Source organism: Sphaeramia orbicularis, chromosome 20 (assembly GCF_902148855.1).
Source record: "Sphaeramia orbicularis chromosome 20, fSphaOr1.1, whole genome shotgun sequence".
NCBI lineage: Eukaryota > Metazoa > Chordata > Actinopteri > Kurtiformes > Apogonidae > Sphaeramia > Sphaeramia orbicularis.
The window spans coordinates 33497119-33521366 of record NC_043976.1 but is presented as its reverse complement, the minus strand read 5'-3'; the positions used below and the strand labels follow the sequence as shown (position 1 = coordinate 33521366).

The 24248-nt window shown below is 35.6% G+C and overlaps 1 protein-coding gene across 3 annotated transcripts in view; it reads left to right on the top strand.

Annotated features, from left to right (window-relative positions):
- The window catches only part of ptchd1 (patched domain containing 1), a 150105-nt gene that overhangs the window by 99138 nt on the left and 26719 nt on the right, over positions 1-24248 (top strand). The window contains exons 1-3 of one of the 3 annotated variants that reach the window (XM_030123294.1): positions 2952-2988; positions 5286-5861; positions 21062-21776. In XM_030123294.1, the coding sequence (XP_029979154.1) occupies positions 5448-5861; positions 21062-21776 (1129 nt within the window). In that variant the 5' untranslated portion in view covers positions 2952-2988; positions 5286-5447. Of the gene's footprint in view, positions 1-2951; positions 2989-5191; positions 5862-21061; positions 21777-24248 lie in introns of those variants that run through there. The other 2 variants (XM_030123293.1, XM_030123295.1) reach the window with 2 other exon arrangements.

Genomic DNA, 24248 nt, shown 5'->3' with positions numbered 1-24248 from the left:
GTCATCTTTTCATGGTCATCAGATATGACCCATTTGGACACTCAGAGGCTCTGTAGTTACCGTGGAAACACTGTCATCTTCTACAACATTGGTTCACCAGTAAAAGCCATGGAGTTTGATCAGTGACAGTGGATGGAGACACTGGGTTTATGTTCAGTTTAATGATATATTTTACTAAAAAAAAAAGTCACATTTTCTTTAGTTTTCTCTGTTTTTGATATAATAACCTTTGAATTTACTCTGAGCTTTTATGTACGGAAGAGGATTAGGGCCACTGGAAATATTAAATAGAATTAAGGTCCAATGCATATATTTAAAATCTTTATTCTGAGAAAAAAGTCAGAATTCTAACTTTTTTTCTCTCAGAATTCTGACTTTTTTCTCAGAATAATAATAAAATATACATATATATAGGACCTTTTTTTCCCCAGTGACCCTAATCCTCTTCACATTTAGGGACAGCTACATGATTAGTGAATTAAATATAGGAAAATACATTACTGTCACTGAAAAATCTTCTAATTAAGAGGATATTACAATAAATGGCGATAAATCCCTTAAGAAAGGTTATAAAGACAGAAATCCATTTGGGAACTGACACAACAGTATGACTGGGTCTTTATGGGTTATTCATATAAATTAACTTTTTTTTTTTTTAACCCTTTCATGCATAGTGGTCAGTACAGTGGACAGCTATTCTGTTGTATATTCAAGAGTTTTGTCGTTTTACTTGCATATTACCCAACATAGTGGATGCTTATGCACCATCCCATACACTGCAATTCATACCATTACTCTAACTTTCCTGTTCTTGATAAACCTGATCTGCACTAACATGTTTGTGTGTAAATCAATTGCTAATTGTTCTTAGACTGTAATTAAGTTTTCTGAAGCAAAAAGGTTTTTTGTGTACAATATCTCCATGAAGTGAGTAATAACTAGTATTAGAGTATGATAAAATGTGAGAAAACAGATGAGCTGCATCAAAAATGTTTTTATTTCATAGTTTTCACACAGTATATCACTTTCTGATATTGCATTTTAAATTCACGTTTCTTTGCTTCAGAAATTAAACACATGGTGTCCAGATGAGTGGACATTTTTGTAACTATGTGAAAAACAGGTTCATTAAAAAAAAAAAAAAAAGTCAATCACATTAGGTACTGTTACATTATGTTTTTTTTTAAATCCAATTTATTTTTCCAGAAGAAGTTAATCCAGAACTAAAGTACTTTCTCTACTGTTTACATGGAAATGTTCAACCCGAATAAAGGTTTACATGAGAAAGGTTTATTCGGTTCTCGCAGCCCTTCTGTTAGCTTAGCTTAGCATAGTCACTGCATTTCCATGGTCACATGTTGACAGTTTTTTTTAAAAGGTGATTTGTTGTTTTTAAGGGATTTTGTGAAATCCGATTCTCCCTAATTATTTCTTTAGATCCGTGACGTACTGCACTCATACAGTCTTGGGACTGTCGTGTTGACAGATGTTGGAAAATCTTTTTGTTGGAAGGGATACATGCGCTAAATTAGCTTAGCTTTACCGTTTTTGCTTTGCATTAGTTTTTATTTGCCCAGATTTTATTAGTGCAGTAAGTCACATCGCCATGATTTGAGCCTCAATTTGTGATCATATTGACCCCACCGGACTAAAGTGATGATTAGGGAGAACTGAATTTCACAAAATCACTCATAAAATACTAGGAATCACCTATAAAAGCCTGGCTACGTCTGACCATAGGAATTATGCTAAGCTAAGCTAACGGAAGGGCTGTGAGAACAAGGCAATCGGTGCACTGCAATACAAACTGATTCGCCCACTTATCAAACTCATTAGTGTATGACACATGAATTAATAAAAAAACAAGTGGTGAACTCTTCCTTCAGGGTTTTAGAGGCTGGTAGATCCCATCAGAATAGCCCACTGGAGCGGTTTGGGTTGACTACACTCTATGACATACCCTTCCGCCAGCGCAGAATGTGTGCGTCATCACTACAGGACAAGACAACGAGCATGCGCAGAATGGCAGGAATAAAGTCCAAACGGAATAAAGGGTTTACATGTCCCAGGAAGATTTTAGACCGGAATTAAAAGTGGATTAAACCAGTGACTTTCATCGGGTTTAAATTTAATCCGAACTTTTCTTTTTCGACTGGAATAAGGTGTTTACATGGGCATCTGAAATAGGATCTAACCTTTAATCAGATTAAACCAGGAATAAAAGTTGTCATGTGCACGGATTGTTTTTTTCGTGCCTAAAGACAAATAAAAACACTCAGGAAAAAAACTTGACTAAGGTTCTCATAATTCATGCATGAAAGGGTTTTTAATCAAACTAAACTCAAATGTGACACCCCTGCTGTAAATACTTCTCTCTCTCTCTCTCTCTCTCTCTCTCTCTCTCTCTCTCTCTCTCTCTCTCTCTCTCTCTCTCTCTCTCTCTCTCTCTCTCTCCACACATGCTGCCACTCATATGGTGTGTTTGTTTCTCTGCATTGTAGCGGCGCGGAACGGCGAGGGGCGGGGCACAAAAGGGGGCTCGGAGCAGTGTCGTGAGGGCGGTGCTTAAAGGAGAGAGAACAGAACCGGAGAGGAAGCGGTCTGAGGTTTGACAGCCCGGTAATTTAAAGCCGGTCTCTCCCCCCCCCCACTCCGGTACAAGGACGAGCCCGGAGGATGATCCGCGTCTCCGCACAATAAAGCACCGGGGTGATGAGGAGAGGAGGACGGAGCGCCTTCTGCCGCAGAGGAAACCCGTCTGACACGCAGATCTACCGGCAACCGGCAACCCCAGAAAAACGTGCATCCACCGGCACCTATCCCACCCACCCAGCAGGTCAACTGTGCGGTGACTTGGTGATGTTGGGTGGAGCTGGAGGAGAGGGCATCCGGCGGGAGTAGCATCTTTTTTTTTTTTTTTTATTTATTTATTTATTTATTTATTTTTTTGGTTTTTGGATGTGTGTACCGTCCTGTCCTCGTCTTTAGGTATGTACAACCTTCCATCAGTGAAGTGCAACTACAGTGTGTGTGTGTATGTATGTGTGTGTGTGTGTGTGTGTGTGTGTGTGTTACTGCAACCTGTCTGAGTGCACAAACTGCCCAGATAGCAAATATTTTGGCAGTATTATGGCATACATTTGGCATTTTTGGCTTTCTTTTGGCATTATGAACACCTTTAGGCTTAACTGTGGTATGACTAAGGTTCTCCATAATAGATATGGAGGCACCAGCAGTATATGGCTGAGTTATGGCATATGTGTGGTTAACCAAAACACTGGGCAAAGAGCAGGATCAAGTATAGGGATGGTATGGCATGTTTTGGCTGGATTATGGGGATTTGGGGCTTTTCTGGGACAATTATGGCTATATTTTGGAAGTCCACAGTTAGTTTTGGGTGAATTTTGGCTTCCTTCTGGTTTGATTTTGGCTTGCCTATTTTGGGCCATTTAAGGCCCAGACATCCACCCAGAACTTTGCCAAATGGCATGCCAGTTTTGGGCCAGATTTAAGCCATAATGATTTTGCTATCTGGGTGGGATTATTAGTTTGATTTACAGGGAAAGGTAAACAAGTGTCATTAACCCTTTCATGCATACTGGTCACTCCAGTGGACAGTTGTTCTCCATTTGTTCTCTTGTATATTCATGGGTTTTGTTGTTTTAGTTCCATATCAGCCAACACAGTGGACGCTTATGCATCATCCCATAATACACTGCAATTCATACCATTACGGTGACTTTGCTGTTCTTGAAAAACCTCATCAACAGTAAAATGTTTGAGTGGAAATCAATTGCTAGTTGTTATTAGACTGTAATTAACAGTTTTCTTAACCCTTTCATGTATACTGGTCATTCCAGTGGACAGCTATTCTCTTGTATATTCATGGATTTTGTTGTTTTGTTGTTTTTTTTTAACACATATCTTTATAAAAGTTTGAACACATTCCAGATCTTTTCTGACATGAATTGGTAACATTGTGTAGATCTCCTCTGAGTGTAATAGTTATAGTTTTCACACAATTTATCAGTAAAGACATGTTTCTTCGCTTCAAAACTTAAACTCATGGCGTCCAGCTGAGTGGACATTTTTGCAACTTCATGAAAAATAGGTTCATGAGCAGTGGCAGCACCAAAGGGGGGCATGGGGGGGGGGGTTAATGCCCCCCCAGTCACAACCTTTGCCCCCCCACCCAGATTTGGGCAAATCTTTGGGAAAATTTGGGCAACGAAGAAATATGAAAAATCCATCAATGAAAGTGTACATAACACATTTTGATACACTTATAATACAACCAGGCAGACAGTCTCCCCCCCCCCCCCCCCCCCCCCCCCATGCACGCATCTATAGAAGGTTCTCTCAAGGGCCAGCTGGTCACTGTCCAAAGCCCCACTAGAGAAATATGTGAAAGTAGATTGTACCTATTAAATAATCATAACAGAAAGTCTGAGTTGTTAATGCTGTAGTTTTTAACAAATACCTTGAATACATTAAGTATTACCTGATTTTACCTAAAATTGTCCTCTATATAAAGTATAACGGATAGGCTATGCATTTTATTTATATATATATATATATATATATATATTTCAGCCGCTTAAAGCACAAAATTTTACGTTTACGTTAATTTCGCGCTATGCGTGAAATTTTTTTGTCCTCCCCTCCCAACATTTTCTTTGCCCTCCAGTTGCCCCCCCACTTTTAAAATCCTGGTGACGCCAATGTGCATGAGAATTTAAAAAAAAAAAATTATTACTTTTTTGTTATTAAATTAAATTTATATATATATATATATATATATATATATATATATATATAATTTTTTTTTTAACTTTTTTTTAATCTATTTTATTTATTTTTCATAAGAAATTTTTCAATCACATTATTTTTTTCATGATTAAAGAGAAATGAAAACACTTAGGGAAAAAAAAACTTGATTTAGGTTCTCATAATTCATGCATGAAAGGGTTAATAATAATAATAATAATAATAATAATAATAATGATGATAAAATGTATTTCTAAGCGCCTTTCAAGGACACTGTACAGCAGAGGATAAAACAGATACAATAGGGTAAAACATTAGAAAAGCACCGGTTCTGCTATCTTTTAAATATATTTTTTTGGTTCTGTGGCGCACAGAGTCATGCATGCATCCTGCAGGAGGTAGTGGACGCAGCAGGGAAGTGGCAGTTAAATGTGAACTGTGCTCTCAGTCTGCTTTGGAACCGCAGAGCGCAGAACTGCTGGCTCATTTAGCAGCTTTCTATTCTTGCGCTGTTCCAGCACATGAGCGGACCTCCGGGAGCGGGGCGCCCCTGTGACCGCCCCTCCGACTGCCGCTGACCCTCCTCCCGTCATCCCCCCGGCCGGCTCCACCTGTCCTCCCCGTTCCCCCCCTAGAACCGAGCGCTGACGGATCCAAACCGATGCGTCCGGCAGCCCCTGATGCTCCGCAGCGCTCCGGGGCTTTCAGGTCGGTGGGAGAGGCTCGAGCCGCGGCCGCGCGCTAGGATGCTGCGCCAGGTGTTGCACGCGGGCCTGAGGACCTCCTTCCACGCGCTGGGCCGGTTCGTCGCGAGCCACCCGGTGTTCTTCGCCTCGGCGCCCGTGCTGCTGTCCATCCTGCTCGGGGCCAGCTTCAGCCGGTACCGCGTGGAGGAGGACGTGGAGAGCCTGCTCGCGCCCAAACACAGCCTGGCCAAGATAGAAGGGAACCTGGTGGATAGCCTGTTCCCCGTCAACCGATCCAAGCACGCGCTCTACTCAGACCTGCAGACGCCGGGACGGTACGGGCGCGTGATTGTCACCACCCGCAAGGGAAGCGTCCTGGACCCGGTTCACCTGGACACCATACTGAAGGTACCCAGAAGTTCAGCCACTTATTATTGAAAACATGCGCACAAGTGTGAATACATAATCAGTCAGTTTATAAAAACTGACAAATAAGTCATAGAAGTCAGTGCAGTCATGAGGAATGAGATGAACAACTACTTTTCTCTATATTTAACCTTCATTAAGTGATTTATCACCATTTATTGTCATGTTATCTGGTGTATTTTGTGTTTTTTCAGTGAAAATCAGGTATTTTCATAATCATGTAGATGTTCATAAAAGCCCAAAGTAAAGTTTAGGGTATTTGAAAAAGTGAAATTTTCAGCAAATCTATCATGAACTGAACATAAACTAAGTGTCTCCATCCACTGTTATTTATCAAACTCTGGTGAATCACTGTTGCAGAAGATGATGGAGCCTCTAACCATGAAAAGATGATAAACTGCATTTTACACTAATTATTTACATGTATTAATAGGAGTAGTGGGGCAACAGGTATTTTATACTTATTATCCTTTAAAACATGCGCATAAGTGAATACATAATCAGTCAGTTTATAAAAACTGACAAATCATATAAGTCAGTGCAGTAAAGAGTAATGAGATGAACAGCTACTTTTCTCTATATTTAACCTTCCTTAAGTGATTTATCACCATTTATTGTAATATTATCTGGTGTATTTTGTGTTTTTTCAGTAAAAATCAGGCATTTTCACACATTTAATTTAATAATCATATAGATGTTCATAACAGGCCAAAGTAAAGTTGAGAGTTATTGGAAAAAGTTAAATTTTCAGCAAATCTATCATGAACTGAACATAAACTAAGTGTCTCCATCCACAATCATTTATCAAACTCAGGTGAATCACTGTTGTAGAAGATGATGGAGCCTCTAACCATGAAAAGATGATAAACTGCATTTTACACTAATTATTTACATGTATTAATAGGAGTAGTGGGGCAACAGGTATTTTATACTTATTATCCTTTAAAACATGCGCATAAGTGAATACATAATCAGTCAGTTTATAAAAACTGACAAATCATATAAGTCAGTGCAGTAATGAGATGAACAGCTACTTTTCTCTATATTTAACCTTCCTTAAGTGATTTATCACCATTTATTGTAATATTATCTGGTGTATTTTGTGTTTTTTCAGTAAAAATCAGGCATTTTCACACATTTAATTTAATGATCATATAGATGTTCGTAAAGCCCGAAGCAAAGTTGAGGGTTATTGAAAAACTGAAGAAAAAGTGACATTTTCAGCAAATCTATCATTAACTGAATATGAACTAAGTGTCTCCCTTAGGGATGTAACAATATGAAAATTTCATGTCACAGTTATATTATCAGGGTATTGTTGAAACATGCTCAAAATGTTCAAAAAGTACTTATACACAATAATTTAACTAAGTTAACGACTACTTTTCTCTAATTTAACCTTCCTTAAGTGATGTATCACCATTTATTGTAATATTATCTGGTGTATTTTGTGTTTTTTCAGTGAAAATCACATATTTCCAGCATTTAATTTAATAATCATGTAGATGTTCATAACAGGCCAAAGTAAAGTTGAGAGTTATTGGAAAAAGTTAAATTTTCAGCAAATCTATCATGAACTGAACATAAACCAAGTGTCTCCATCCACTGTTATTTATCAAACTCAAGTGAATCACTGTTGCAGAAGATGATGGAGCCTCTGACCATGAAAAGATGCTAAACTGCAATTTACACTAATTATTTACATGTATTAATAGTAGTATTGGATCAACAGGTATTATACAGCCACACAAAGTTCAGCCACTTATCCTTTAAAACATGCGCATAAGTGTAAATAAATAATCAGTCAGTTTATAAAAACTGACAAATAAATCATATAAGTCAGTGCAGTCATGAGTAATGAGATGAACAACTACTTTTCTCTATATTTAACCTTCATTAAGTGATTTATCACCATTTATTGTCATGTTATCTTGTGTATTTTGAGTTTTTTCCAGTGAAAATCACGTATTTTCACACATTTAATTTAATAATCATGTAGATGTTCATAAAAGCCCAAAGTAAAGTTGAGAGTTATTGGAAAAAGTTAAATTTTCAGCAAATCTATCATGAACTGAACATAAACTAAGTGTCTAACTTAGGGATGTAACAATATGAAAATTTCATATCATGGTTATTATGACCAGAATTATCATGGTTATCATTATTATCACGGTATTGTTGAAATGTGCTCAAAATGTTCAGAAAGTACTAATACACAACCTGAAATAATTTAACCAAGTTAACAACTACTTTTCTCTATATTTAACCTTCCTTAAGTGATTTATTGCCATTTATTGTAATATTATCTGGTGTATTTTGTGTCTTTTTTTAGTGAAAATCACGTATTTTCCTGCATTTAATTTAATAATCATGTAAATGTTCATAAAAGCCTGAAGTAAAGTTGAGGGTTATTGAAAAACTGAAGAAAAAGTGACATTTTCAGCAAATCTAACATAAACTAAGTGTCTCCATCCACTATGATTTATCAAACTCCGGTGAATCACTGTTGCAGAAGATGATGGAGCCTCTGACCATGAAAAGATGATAAACTGTATTTTACACTAATTATTTACATGTATTGATAGTAGGAGTGGATCAACAGGTATTATACGGCCACACAAACTTCAGCCACTTATCCTTTAAAACATGTGCATAAGTGTGAATAAATAATCAGTCAGTTAATAAAAACTGACAAATAAATCATAGAAGTCAGTGCAGTCATGAGTAATGAGATGAACAACTACTTTTCTCTATATTTAACCTTCATTAAGTGATTTATCACCATTTGTCATGTTATCTTGTGTATTTTGAGTTTTGTCAGTGAAAATCACATATTTTCACACATTTAATTTCATAATCATATAGATGTTCATAAAAGCCCCAAGTAAAGTTGAGAGTTATTGGAAAAAGTGAAATTTTCAGCAAATCTATCATGAACTGAACAAAAACTAAGTGTCTCCATCCACTGTTATTTATCAAACTCTGGTGAATCACTGTTGTAGAAGATGATGGAGCCTCTGACCATGAAAAGATGATAAACTGCAATTTACACTAATTATTTACATGTATTAATAGTAGTATTGGATCAACAGGTATTATACAGCCACATAAAGTTCAACCACTTATCCTTTAAAACATGCGCATAAGTGTGAATAAATAATCAGTCAGTTTATAAAAACTGACAAATAAATCATAGAAGTCAGTGCAGTCATGAGTAATCAGATGAACAGCTAATTTTCTCAATATTTAACCTTCCTTAAGTGATTTATCACCATTTATTGTCGTATTGTCTGGTGTATTTTGTGTTGTTTCAGTGAAAACCTGATATTTTCCTATATTTAATTTACTAATCAAGTAGATGTTCACAAAGTAAAGTAGAGGGTTATTGAAAAACTGAAGAAAAAGTGAAATTTTCAGCAAATCTATCATTAACTGAACATGAACTAAGTGTCTCCCATAGGGATGTAACGATATGAAAATTTCATATCATGGTTATTGTGACCAAAATTACCACAGTTATATTATCAGGGTATTGTTGAAATGTGCTCAAAATGTTCAAAAAGTACTTATACATAACCTGAAATAATTTAACCAAGTTAGAGACTACTTTTTTCTATATTTAACCTTCCTTAAGTGATTTATCACCATTTATTGTAATATTATCTGGTGTATTTTGTGTTTTTTTTTTTTTTAGTGAAAATCACATATTTTTGTACATTTAATTTAATAATCATACAGATGTTCATAAAAGCCCGAAGTAAAGTTGAGGGTTATTGAAAAACTGAAGAAAAAGTGAAATTTTCAGCAAATCTATCATTAACTGAACTTCAACTAAGTGTGTCCCTTAGGGATGTAACGATATGAAAATTTCATATCACAGTTATATTATCAGGGTATTGTTCAAACATGCTCAAAATGTTCAACAAGTACTTATACACAATAATTTAACCAAGTTAACAACTGCTTTTCTCTATATTTAACCTTCCTTAAGTGATTTATCACCATTTGTTGTAATATTATCTGGTGTATTTTGTGTTTTTTCAGTGAAAATCACATATTTTCCTGCATTTAATTTAATAATCATGTAGATGTTCATAACAGGCCAAAGTAAAGTTGAGTTATTGGAAAAAGTGACATTTTCAGCAAATCTATCATGAACTGAACATAAACCAAGTGTCTCCATCCACTATCATTTATCAAACTCTGGTGAATCACTGTTGTAGAAGATGATGGAGCCTCTGAAAGTCTAAATGGGTCATATCTGATGACTATTAAAAGATGATAAACTGCATTTTACACTAATTATTTACATGTATTGATGGTAGTAGTGGGTCAACAGGTATTATACAGCCTCCCAAAGTTCAGCCACTTATCCTTTAAAACATGCACATAAGTGTGAATAAATAATCAGTCAGTTAATAAAAACTGACAAATCATATAAGTCAGTGCAGTCATGAGTAAAGAGAGGAACAACTACTTTTCTCTATATTTAACCTTCCTTAAGTGATTTATCCCCATTTATTGTAATATTATCTAGTGTATTTTGTGTTTTTTCAGTAAAAAGCTGGTATTTTCCTACATGTAATTTAATAATCATGTGACTGTTCATAAAAGCCCAAAGTAAAGTTGAGGGTTATTAAATCAAAAACAGAGGAAACTGAAGAAAAAGTGAAATTTTCAGCTAATCTACCATTAACTGAACATAAACTGTCTCCATCCACTATCATTATCAAACTCCGGTGAATAAATATTGTAGAAGTTTACGGAGCCTCTGAACATCCAAATGGGTGACCATGAAAAGATGACAAACTGCATTTTACACTAATTATTTACATGTATTGATAGGAGTAGTGGGTCAACAGGTATTATACGGCCACACAAACTTCAGCCACTTATCCTTTAAAACATGCACATAAGTGTGAATAAATAATCAGTCAGTTTATAAAAACTGACAAATAAATCATATGTCAGTGCAGTAATGAGCCTAAGAGTCACAAGAGAAGATGAACAGCTACTTTTCTCTATATTTAACCTTTCTTAAGTGATGTATCACCATTTATTGTAATATTATCTTGTGTATTTTAGGGTTTTTTCAGTAAAAATCTGGTATTTTCCTACATTTAATTTAATAATCATGTGACTGTTCATAAAAGCCCAAAGTAAAGTTGAGGGTTATTAAATCAAAAACAGAGAAAACTGAAGAAAAAGTGAAATTTTCAGCAAATCTACCATTAACTGAACATAAACTGTCTCCATCTACTATCATTATCGAACTCCGGTGAATAAATATTGCAGAAGTTTACGGAGCCTCTGAACATCCAAATGGGTGACCATGAAAAGATGATAAACTGCATTTTCCACTAATTATTTACATGTATTAATAGTAGTAGTGGGTCAACAGGTATTATACGGCCACACAAACTTCAGCCAATTATCCTTTAAAACATGCACGTGAGTCTGATTAAATAATCAGTCAGTTCATAAAAAGTGACAAATAAATCATCATAGAATAAATAAATAAATAAAATAAATCATAAATCAAGTCAGTGCAGTAATTAGTAATGAGATGAACAACTACTTTTCTCTATGTTTAACCCTTCTTAAGTGATGTATCACCATTTATTGTAGTGTCTCCATCCACTGTCATTTATCAAACTCTGGTTTATCAATGTTGTAGAAGATGATGGAGCCTCTAAACATCCAAATGGGTCATATCTGATGACTATTAAAAGTAGACAAACTGCATTTTACACTAATTCTTTACATGTATTAATAGTAGTATTGGATCAACAGGTATTATACGGCCATGCAAACTTCAGCCACTTATCCTTTAAAACATGCGCGTGAGTCTGAATAAATAATCAGTTTATAAAATCTGACAAATAAATCATATGTCAGTGCAGTAATAAACCTGAGAGTCACAAGAGAAGATGAACAGCTACTTTTCTCTATATTTAACCTTTCTTAAGTGATTTATCACTATTTATTGTAATATTATCTGGTGTATTTTGGGTTTTTTCAGTGAAAATCACATATTTTCCTACATTTAATTTAATAATCATATAGATGTTGATAAAAGCCCAAAGTAAAGTTGATGGTTATTATATGTAAAACAGAGAAAACTGAAGAAAAAGTGAAATTTTCAGTAAATCTATCATGAACTGAACATAAACTAAGTGTCTCCATCCACTGTCATTTATCAAACTCCGGTTTATCAATGTTGTAGAAGATGATGGAGCCTCTAAACGTCCAAATGGGTCATATCTGATGACTATTAAAAGTAGACAAACTGCATTTTACACTAATTCTTTCCATGTATTGATAGGAGTAGTGGATCAACAGGTATTAAACAGTTTAGATCAGTAGATGCTTTTGGTAAATGATGGATGTTTGGGTCTTTATGGGTTAACTGAGGTTTTAACAGTGCAACACTAGAGTATTTCAGCTTCTGTTTACTTTACAGCATAAATATCACATATGTATTTCTAGGATCTGACTTGTAAAGTAGCTAAATTTACCCACTCACTCATCAACATACGTTTATTCCACCTATTAGCTTTCATCTGCATGTTTCTGACTTTCTGATTTTACTACACCTCAGAGTGATAGATAGCATGTGGTAATATACTGTTCTTGAGTCAGCATGTTTTGTCATACTGTGTTAGGTCATGCCAGACGTAGGCCTAACGCAGGGGCCCTCCAGAGCTACTATCCTGCATGTTTTAGATGTTTCCCTCTTCCGACACACCTGATGTTCGTTATCAGGTGACTGCAGAGCTTGATGATAGGCTTATCATTTGAATCAGGAGTGTTGGAAGTAGGGCTGAACGATATGGACAAAATTTCATATCTCTACAGGGTGGGGAAGCAAAATTTACAATGAACATTTAGTTGATTTTTCTCAGCAGGCACTACATACCAAACATATATTGATGTCATAATCATACCTAACACTATTATCCATACCTTTTCAGAAACTTTTGCCCACATGAGTAATCAGGAAAGCAAACGTCAAAGAGTGTGTGATTTGCTGAATGCACTCGTCACACCAAAGGAGATTTCAAAAATAGTTGGAGTGTCCATAAAGACTGTTTATAATGGAAAGAAGAGAATGACTATGAGCAAAACTATTACGAGAAAGTCTGGAAGATACTATTAAAGAAGAATGGGAGAAGTTGTCACCCGAATATTTAAGGAACACTTGCGCAAGTTTCAGGAAGCGTGTGAAGGCAGTTATTGAGAAAGAAGGAGGACACATAGAATAAAAACATTTTCTGTTATGTCAATTTTCTTGTGGCAAATAAATTCTCATGACTTTCAATAAACTAATTGGTCATACACTGTCTTTCAATCCCTGCCTCAAAATATTGTAAATTTTGCTTCCCCACCCTGTATATTCATGCCAGATATCTCAATATCGATACGAAACGATATGACTACGGGTTCGGTGAAAACCAAGCATTTATTTATCAGAAAAATACAAACATCATAATACAAAAGAATGTGGAAAGTGCAGTTTTATTTATGAGAACTCACTGCCAGTCATCAACATTAACATAAAATACAAATAAATAAATTACAAATCAAACATATTACTGCAGAAAATATTTTTTTTACTTCAGAAATCTATATCGTTTATATCATTGCTTTTTCAATATTAATATCTTGAATGTTCATATCTAGATATCGATACGATAATGATATATCTTTCAGCCCTAGTTGGAAGAGGGATACATCTAAAACATGCAGGACAGTAGCTCTGGAGGAGCAAGGATGGTCACTAGGGGTGTGTATTGGCAAGAATCTGGCGATACGGTACAAATCACAATATTAGGACCGCGATACAACATATCGCGATATATCACAATACTGCTAACAAGGCAATATTTTTTGTTTCTTCTTCTATTATATTATTTCCTGGAAATTTTTAATAATAACAGAAATATGCACAAATACTAAACACATTTTTATTTGATCAGAACAGGATTTAATACGATATCACAAAACTTTCCTTTGTAAAAACGAAATTTTGTTATAAATGATAATAATAAATAAATAAATACATAAAATGATGTTTTACAGACATTTCAGTTTAAGATCCTGCTCAAATGTTCATATTCTATTAGCTGTGAAATGAATGTATATAGCGTTCAGTCACCGAATCATCCAACATCATAACATTATTTTTATGCGATCCCAACAAAGGCACTAACATCTGCCTCTTTCGGACAATGAAAAGTGCTTTTAGGATGATTGAAATAACCAATATTTAATAATAAAACAGTGTCATCCATTAAAAAAAACAAAAAAAAAACTACATGCATGACCTGCAATACTACCTTTTTAGTCTACAAACAACAGAGCAAAATACCCATTTAAATAAATACCTAAAAATATCAATATAGTACTTTTTAATATCGATAAAATATCATGAAATGAAATATCACAATATATTGTGTAACCAATATTCTCTTACACCCCTATTGATCACCCCTGGTCTAATGCAGCCCCCATCTCCTTACACTAACCCAGTTGTTCCCAACCTTTTTTGGCTTGTGACCCCCATTTTTTTTTTTTTTTTTTAATGACACTTTATCTTTATTTTTTGATTTCTGTACAGTATAAAACAAACTTAAGGGACATTTGGGATACATTGACTGTAAAAAAAAAAACCCTTTGTGACTAACAATTGGTTTTAGTAATGTGACACTGAAATGAAAATTGCCCATTTCTTCCATTTATCATGACACTGCTCTTCTTGTGTCATCAATCAATGGGTCAGAATATCAACTCAAATATTCCATTCACAATTTGTAGCCAGTCCTTAGTTTTAGGAGGTTCTAATCTGCACCATTTTTGGACAATAGCCTTTTTACTGGCTGCTAATAGTATTTTAAACAAATATCTATCATTTTTTCTTACATTATTACCAATTTGTGACCCCATTTTAACAAAACAAATTTCTGGCAACCCCAGACGTTCAAATCAGACTTTTTTTTTTTTTTTTTTGCTAAAATTAAATTGTTTTTGATCATGTAATACAGGGGTGTCAAAGTCATTTTAGTTAAGGGGCCACATTCAGCCTAATATAATATAAAGTGGTCCAGACCAGTAAAAAAATATAAATAATAGGATAAAAACGTATAAATAATGTCAACTCCAAAGGTTTTTTTCTCTGTTTTTGAGTGAAAAAAGTCAAATTCTGTCATGAAAATGTTTACATCTACTTACCGTACTTGAACATAACACGAACAAATATGAACCTGAAAATTCTTAAGAAATATCAGTGCCATTTGAACAATTTTACACCTTAGTTTATCATTTATCACACATCTATACACACAACATTTAATAATTGGCAGAATATTGTTAAAATTCCACATACTTCGATGAAGAAATTTCAGGTTATTCACATTTTTTGTAAAAGGCTAGTCTGTAAATGTAAACATTTTTGTGTAATTTTCCTTTTTTTTTACACAACAAAGAGAAAAAAATTGTAGTTTTCATTATTATGTATAGGTTATTATGATATTTTACTGCTCTGACCCACTTGAGATTGAATTGACCTAAAATGATTCGGTTGTTAATATTGTCAGTGTAATTTCTGCATTTCACAAATTCATCCCAGGGGCCAGATCGGACCCTTTGGCGGGCCAGATTTGGCCCCCGGGCTGCATGTTTGACACCTGTGATGTAATAGTTTGCTATACTACATTGCAAATAAACGTTAATTTTAGACGACATTTAGTCTATATAATGTATATTATTATGGACAGAGGCAGAAAAGCCAGGTGTGGATTACTGCACAAAGTGAGAATTTTATTTTCCTTGGTCAGGATATGTACAGTCAGTCCAGCTTGGATTTACAAGGCTGACAATTAATACTGAACAAACAAGAACTCAAACTAGTACGAATTATGAAAGAGCTGCAGCATCTGAAACCGACCACAATGAACATTTGACAGATAAACAGTCCCACAGTGCTTCAGTTTCACAGTTTTTCATGTCTTGAATGTATTGTGATTGTCTCTCTCAACTCACCATATTTTTTTTTCATACGTTTTTTTATTTTTTATTTTTAGTAATGACTAGAAATTTCAGGCGACCCCATTTGAATTCCAGGTGACCCCAAGGTTGAAAAACACTGCACTAACCTCACGTATCACAAGTCCACGCTCAACCCTAAAAGCAATCATATATGTAACCTTGAAATGTGCCTCTACCTGCATGCACAATAATTTTTCTCCACCCGCAGGTCAGCATGCATTCAGATCAAAGTCTCCGCAGGACAGAAGTACAATGAACACACTCGCACATAGAGGCACAAACAGGTACAGATATCTGCAGGCAAGTGCTAAAAGGAAGGCTGTCTTCCTTCTGTTCGCCAGTGATTGATGCCATTAAAGAGAAAAAAAAAAAAACACAGGCCCATTTCAAATAACCCTGGCGACCCTTATCATTATGAAACAGAGCATTTTAATTACAAAGAGGAGTCAGCTCTAGCTCGGAGGCCTGTGTCTCTGTGTTGGTATTTCTAAATAGATTTATGAGAATAAGTCTGACAACCCTGGAGCAATTAGCCAAATGATTTCATCAAGTTATGAGCTTGCAAACATACAGGATATAGGAATGTAGCCTTATGGTTTGACTGTGTGTGTTCATGTTTTATCCATGCATCGTGCTGTGTGTGTTTGTCAAAGACAGTTACTGACCCACTTGCATATACAGTATCCACAGCGCTGGTTCATAGAGGATCGCCACAGTTGGAGACAGGCTAGGTTAGAGCTGTGCATGCATACAGAAGACTGATGTTGGAAAACATCCACTGTTACATAATGTTATCCTGTTACGCATCAGCTGTGAGGTTTGAGGATGCTCAGTTTTGTTTTTTATAGCCTGCCTTGTGTGCTACTTACTTGCTTTGTAGGTTTCTAGATTACAGAAAATGGCCTTTATTTTTATTGATTATTCTTTTTTAATAATGTTTTTATAAGGACGTATTTTCAGTACTCACATCCTGTCAGCAGAGGTACAAGTACGTGTGAAATTTTTAAGTTTTCCAGAAAAAAACCTAACTACAAACAAAAAATTGAGCTTAAAAAAGGGAGAAAAGTAGCGAAAATGGCCTTTATTTTTATTGATTTATTCATTTTTTAATCATGTTTTTATTAGGACACATTTTCAGTACACACATCCTCTCAGCACAGGTACAAGTACATGTCAAATTTTTCAGTTTTCCAGAAAAAAACCTAACAACAAACAAAAAATTAAGTTTAAAAAAAAGGGAGAAAAGTAGTGAAAATGGCCTTTATTTTTATTGATTTATTCATTTTTTAATCATGTTTTTATTAGGACACATTTTCAGTACTCGCATCCTTTCAGCACAGGTACAAGTACATGTCAAATTTTTCAGTTTTTCAGAAAAAAATCTAACAAACAAAAAAATTAAGCTAAAAAAAGGGAGAAAAGTAGTGAAAATGGCCTTTATTTTTATTGATTTATTCCTTTTTTAATCATGTTTTTATTAGGACACATTTTCAGTACTCGCATCCTCTCAGCACAGGTACAAGTACATGTCAAATTTTTCAGTTTTCCAGAAAAAAACCTAACAAACAAAAAAATTAAGCTAAAAAAAGGGAGAAAAGTAGTGAAAATGGCCTTTATTTTTATTGATTTATTCATTTTTTAATCATGTTTTTATTAGGACACATTTTCAGTACACACATCCTCTCAGCACAGGTACAAGTACATGTCAAATTTTTCAGTTTTCCAGAAAAAAAGCTAACAACAAACAAAAAATTAAGCTAAAAAAAAAGGGAGAAAAGTAGTGAAAATGGCCTTTATTTTTATTGATTTATTCATTTTTTAATCATGTTTTTATTAGGACACATTTTCAGTACACACATCCTCTCAGCACAGGTACAAGTACATGTCAAATTTTTCAGTTTTCCAGGAAAAAACCTAACAACGACCAAAAAATGAAGCTTAAAAAAAGGGAGAAAAGTAGTGAAAATGGCCTTTATTGACCTCATATGAGAAAAACAAAAGGACTCACCAGAACAAAACTGAAAAAAAAGAATGTAGTCTCTAAATCACATGTATGTCACTAGTTGCTTTTCCATTGACCCTCAAACTGCGCGAATATAACTTGCACGTAAAAATTTGCCTAATGGAACAACGTCAGCTTCGCTCAAACTCTTGTTTTTTATATTTATGTTTCAAATAATTGTTATTGTCTTCAGAAAAAATACAAAAAGGAGAAGAAAAACAGCAGGGTTAGGTGGTCATGTTGTACATAACTATAAACATACACACAAAAAAAAGAAGGTAACAGTTTGTGGGCTTAACATGGGTGAAAAGTCGTGATCCAGTTTGGAAGACGTGCCCCCCCCCACCCACCCCCCAGTCCAACAAAACTCTTGTTTTTTGATAAAAAGTTTTTTGCGCTGGTAAGAGGTTGTTTTTCATGTGTAGCAAAATTGTTATATCGTGCAAAACTGCAATGGAAGGACCTTATTTCCACAACTACAGTCACGTGAATTAAAAAAAAAAACTGATGTTGACGGATGTTACAAGCGAAGAAGAGTTTTAAAGGAAATATGTGAGTACACACCAGGAAACGGAATCATTTTTCAATTTAGTACAGGATAGAAGGGTAATATATAATAATAATAATAATAATAATAATAATAATAATAATAATAATAATAATAATAATGAATATATCTCTAAATCAGCGTGATATTTATGTTTGTCGACATGTTTATGGAAGGACTTCTCATGTCATTTTGTGATAATAGATAAACAAATCATCGCATTTGTGATTTAATGAAAAAACTGACATTACCTACTTCTGTTTTTTTCAACATTTTGAAAATATCGGACAAGCTTTGCATAGATGTCCAATGGATTAGCCGCTTCTAATGAAATCTTTCTTTTTTTCTGTTATGAACATCATTTTGCTCACAGGACATCAGCATCTGTAGAGTTGTGGACTGAGAGATGCTAGTTATGTCATATTGTATCCACATACTCCATACATACTCTACTGTGACAGAGCAACAAGTTAAAGCTACCCGAACAAAACTCCAAATGCTTAGAACAGGGGTGTCAAACTCATTTTAGTTCAGGGGCCAGATTCAGCTAAATTTGATCTGAAGTGGGCCGGACCAGTAAAAAAATAACATAATAATATATAAATAATGTCAACTCCAAACTTTTCTCTATGTTTTAGAGCAAAAAAATGTTAATTTACATTATGTAAAGGTTTACATCTACAAACTATCCTTTCAAAAGATGTGAATAACATGAACAAACTGAAAAAATATGCATAATTTTAACAACATTTTGCCTCAGTTTATCATTCACACATGTACAGTCTACTCTCGTTATACCGCCAACTTCCGTTCACGGCCAAATTGGCGAAATTAGCGAAAATGGCGTTACAACGGGTTGCGTCCATAATGTGCATGTCTTTACTATATGATGTCTATGCTGCCTCCGTTAACCCGTTCTAATTGCGTTTCTAAATAAATCTTGATTCTGTTATGTTGTAAGGGATCATTTAAAGTGGGGAAACATTTTAAGCATTATTATACCGTGTCGGGAAATGACACCCCATCATCTTGAGGCTTTGGCTTAATCCCACGTCCTCTTCCCGACATCCTGACCTACTGAGTGTTCTGCGATAAATGAACGGTGGCCGTTCCGTAGACCTACTCGTAGCTTGTCGCGATCAGCGTCTGGCGCGTTTGTTTCAGTGCATTGTTAAAATTTATGTGTACTCCATGGCAATCACGCTGGCGGTATAACGGTCGGGAAATCAATGGTATAAATGTTGTTTGTGCATGGAACTGGGCTGGCGGATGGCGATAGGCGGAAATGGCGGTATAACGGCGGGCAGTTTAACGAGAGTAGACTGTACATTATAACTTATATATCACAGTGGATCTACAAACACACAAAACATTGAGTAACAGTCAGAATATTGTTAAAATTGCACTTGCTTCTCTTAAGACATTTCAGGTTATTCACATTTTTTGCAAAATTATACTTGTTTTAGTGTAAATACATGAAAATATTTACATTTACAAAGAGAAACATTTGAAGTTGTCATTATTTATATGTTATTATGATAGTATTTTACTGGTCCTGCCCACTTGAGATTGAATTGGTCTGAATGTGGGACCTGAACTAAAAGGATTGTTAATATTTTAGTGTAATTTCTGCATTTCACAAAGTCATCCCAAGGGCCGGACTGGAGCCTTTGGCGGGCCGGATTTGGCCCCCGGGCCACATGTTTGACACCTGTGGCTTAGAATAATGAATAAAACGATGTATGTATAGTTAATGTGTCTGCAGTTTATGTAAATGACAGGAGAAGAAAGGTTTAATCTCAAACTATTGAATTTTACTGTGTTTTTTTTTAGCTGTGAGAAATGTCAAAAAAGGGTTAAAACTACGCAGAAACATTAAGAGGATGGTGTAATGCAAGAACTTTTAAAGCCGGGTATCATTTATTGGATAATCTCCTGCATATTTGTTGACGTTAGTGTAGTTTGTAAGTTTCTGTTCACCTATTACATGACTATTTTTACTACAAAACCAGTTCTTCCTCTGTTTCTGTGGACAAGAGTCTAAAGACAGCGACATATATCGAACAGAAACGAACACCCATTAAGACGCTTTAGTGATTTTGCACCATAATTTTTCAAGGTATAGTCCTGCACACACCCTCCCCTCTCAAGTCATTGCAGCATTTTCAGATGGGAGACAGCTCTACCCATGTATGCTGTGGCAGAGACTGGCATCAGGCCTGTTGCTAAGTAACCAGCACTGTGGATGTTGGCACTGTTGTCCTCTTGCCATAGAAACGGAGGAGGATTCAGAGACCACTATTGTTACTCTGTCGACTACGACATACACTCCCCCGCTCACTTGTCTCTCTTCCTTACTCTCACAAACAAAAAACAAAAAAAAAAAACAAAAAAAAAAGAAAGTGGAGACGCTTTAAAGTAGGCAAATGAGCCGGGCACATGCTGTTGCACTGCGCAGAACAGCTAGAAACTCAGATGGGACTCGAGCTACAGTTCATTCCAGCAAAATTGGGCCACGGGGAAGTGAAACTAAAGACACTTTGCTCTTGTTTTGTGTGTTTTTTTTTTTTTTTTCTCTGCACATAGCTCCACAGGAGGATCTACCAGATGCAGGTGACGGTCCCAGCCACAGGCCTCAACAGCTTCAACTACTCCTTCTCCTACCTCTGTCTCCCCGATGACAAGAACATCTGCATCATCGACGACATTATCCGGGCCATGGAGGAGATCCAGTCCGCACGCACCTCCAACCGCTCCATCCCTATCCTGCGGTATCCCATCACACAGCTGGCAGATGGGCGACAGGCGTACATCGGTCACCAGCTGGGCGGCGTGCAGGGCTGGGGTCCGGCCGGGGCGGTGCGTGGTCCGGGGACGGGGGCCCGGGGAGAAGGGGTCCGTTCCGCCAGGGCGCTCCAGCTCACCTACTACCTCCAAGCCCGTGGTGGCCTGATGGACCAGGTGGCCAGCCAATGGGAAAAGGCCTTCTGTGCTGAGTTGCAGCACTTTGCAGCGTTGCACCCAAAGCTGGGGCTGTACCCTTCCACTTCTTCTTCTCTGAGGACAGACTTCCAGTTCTCTTCCGTACTGGCACGCCGCCCCCTGTTAGCCAGTCTGGGGGTGTGCGGGGTGCTGGCTGTCCTCTGCTGCTCTATGAGAGACTGTGTGAGGTCCAAACCATGGTTGGGACTGCTGGCCCTGCTGTCCATCACACTGTCGGGCCTTACTGCTGCTGGAATACTCAACCTGACTGGGGCCACCTACAACTCCACATACCTGGGCATCCCATTCGTCATGCTGGGTAGGTTTCTAACTCGTATTTTTACTTCTAAATAGGGATGTGATTTGGCAAGAATGTGGCGATACGATACCAATCACAATTCTAGGACCACGATCAGATATACAGGATGGGGAAGCAAAATTTACAATATTTTGAGGCAGGGATTGAAAGACAGTATATGACCAATTAGTTTATTGTAAGTCATGAGAATTTAAATCTTCAAATCATATTTTACTGCATTTCTAACGGTCTTGTTGTCTACCTCAAGTTCAATTGCCGTTTTTCTCATGGATTTGGTTGGATCCTTTAGGATGTTGGATTTGAGAGCTTTAATAAAAGCTTTGGTACATTTTTTGTTGCTTCCTCCACTTCCAGACTTTCTCGTAATAGTTTTGCTCATAGTCATTCTCTTCTTTCCATTATAAACAGTCTTTATGGACACTCCAACTATTTTTGAAATCTCCTTTGGTGTGACGAGTGCATTCAGCAAATCACACACTCTTTGACGTTTGCTTTCCTGATTACTCATATGGGCAAAAGTTTCTGAAAAGGTATGGATAATAGTGTTAGGTATGATTATGACATCAATACATGTTTGGTTTCAAAACAATTGACGTAGTGCCTGCTGAGAAAAAACAACTAAATGTTCATTGTAAATTTTGCTTCCCCACCCTGTATTGTGATATATCATGATACTGTTTAGTAGGGATGTAACGTAGGGCTGCACGATTTTGGCAAAAAATAAAATCCCGATTTTTTTTTTTTTTTTTTTTTCCCCCCTAAAAACTCGATTTTCGATTTTTGGGTAAAACTACAAAAGACAACAGAAGTCAGCATATCGTTTTTGTGAGCAGCCCGCAATGCAAGCCACTGCTCTGACCTCAAATCTGTGATGGTATCACGTGATGAACCCACAGAAGTTTTTTTTTTTTCTTCATTAAATCTTTATTGAATGAAGTAGAGTATACAGACAATGTATACAACAAGAAAATAACACAAGTTTGCCAGGGGGAATACACTACAATAAAATGTCATCAGAGCAAAGACTGATGGTTTTTTATAGCCTTTTTGTTTCCAGATTTATCTAACAGCTTTAAATAAAGTTCAACATCTTTTTAAAAATAAATAATATTTGGTTTTGTGTTCCAGAACGTACATTTGTGAATGAAAAATTTAGCAAGTAAGATGAAATCGATTTGACGATTTCCCGTTTTTAAAAATCGGCCTTATTGAAAAAATCCGATTCAATTTAAAGTTGATTAATCATGCAGCCCTAATGTAACGATATGAAAATTTCATATCACGGTTATTGTGACCAAAATTATCACGATTATCGTTAGGGCTGTGTATTGGCAAGAATCTGGAGATACGATACAAATCACAATACTAGGATCACGATACGATATATCAAGATATATCACGATACTGTTAAAAAGGCAATTTTTTTGTTTGTTTCTTTTTTTTTTTTTAATGATTATTTCCTTGAAGAATTGAATTACAGCAGAAATCTGCACAAATACTAAACACATTTTTATTTGATCCCAACAGGATCTAATGTTATATCACAAAATGTTCCTGTGTTCAAGCTGAAATTATGTTTTACAGACATTACAGTTTAAGATCCTGTTCAAATGTTCATATTCTATTAGTTCACAACTAACATCAGAACAGTATTTTAGTTCAATTCCAACAAAGGAACAAACGTTATTTAATAAGAGTGTTAAATAATAATAAATAAAATTTAAACAAAAAAGAAAAACAAAAAAAAACCTAAAATGAACCTCCACAATATCTGCATTGGAATAAATACCTAAAAATATCGATACAGTACTTTTTTATATCGATACAGTACCGTGAAATGAAATATCGCGATATATTGCAGAACTGGATTTGTCTTACACTCCTAATTATCATATTTATCACGGTATTATTGAAATTGTGCACAATGTTCAAAAAGTACTTATACACACACTGAAATAATTAAACCAAGTTGTATTTTGAAAAAAAAAAAACAACAACAAAAAAAACCCAACATAAAATAACTGGCGCAATGTACTTTCTGTTGGAAGAAACATTCAAGTATTAACCCTTAGTATTCTAAGTCTATTTTGGCCGTTTTTCAGTACTTTTGATTTTGGTGTTATATACTATATACAGAAATGTTTACTATACCCATGTTTGGTAACTTTTTTTTCAGCACAACTTCATCTATATCATCGGTCTGTTATTTTTTCACTTTAACCTACTATATCAACATAAAAGGACAAAACACACAAAAAATATATAAAATCCAATTTGAAAAATGTATATAATTTATTGCATAAATAACACAAAGATGCTTAATGAACCTTTTCAAAGACTTTAAAAGTGAATATTGGTTCCAAATATTAGGTATAGAAAATTAAAATTGTAATAAATTAAAACTATACTCAAATATTTGACATAAAAGTATAGCTTTACATAGGCGTTTTCTCCGGAAAAGTGCGGTAATCA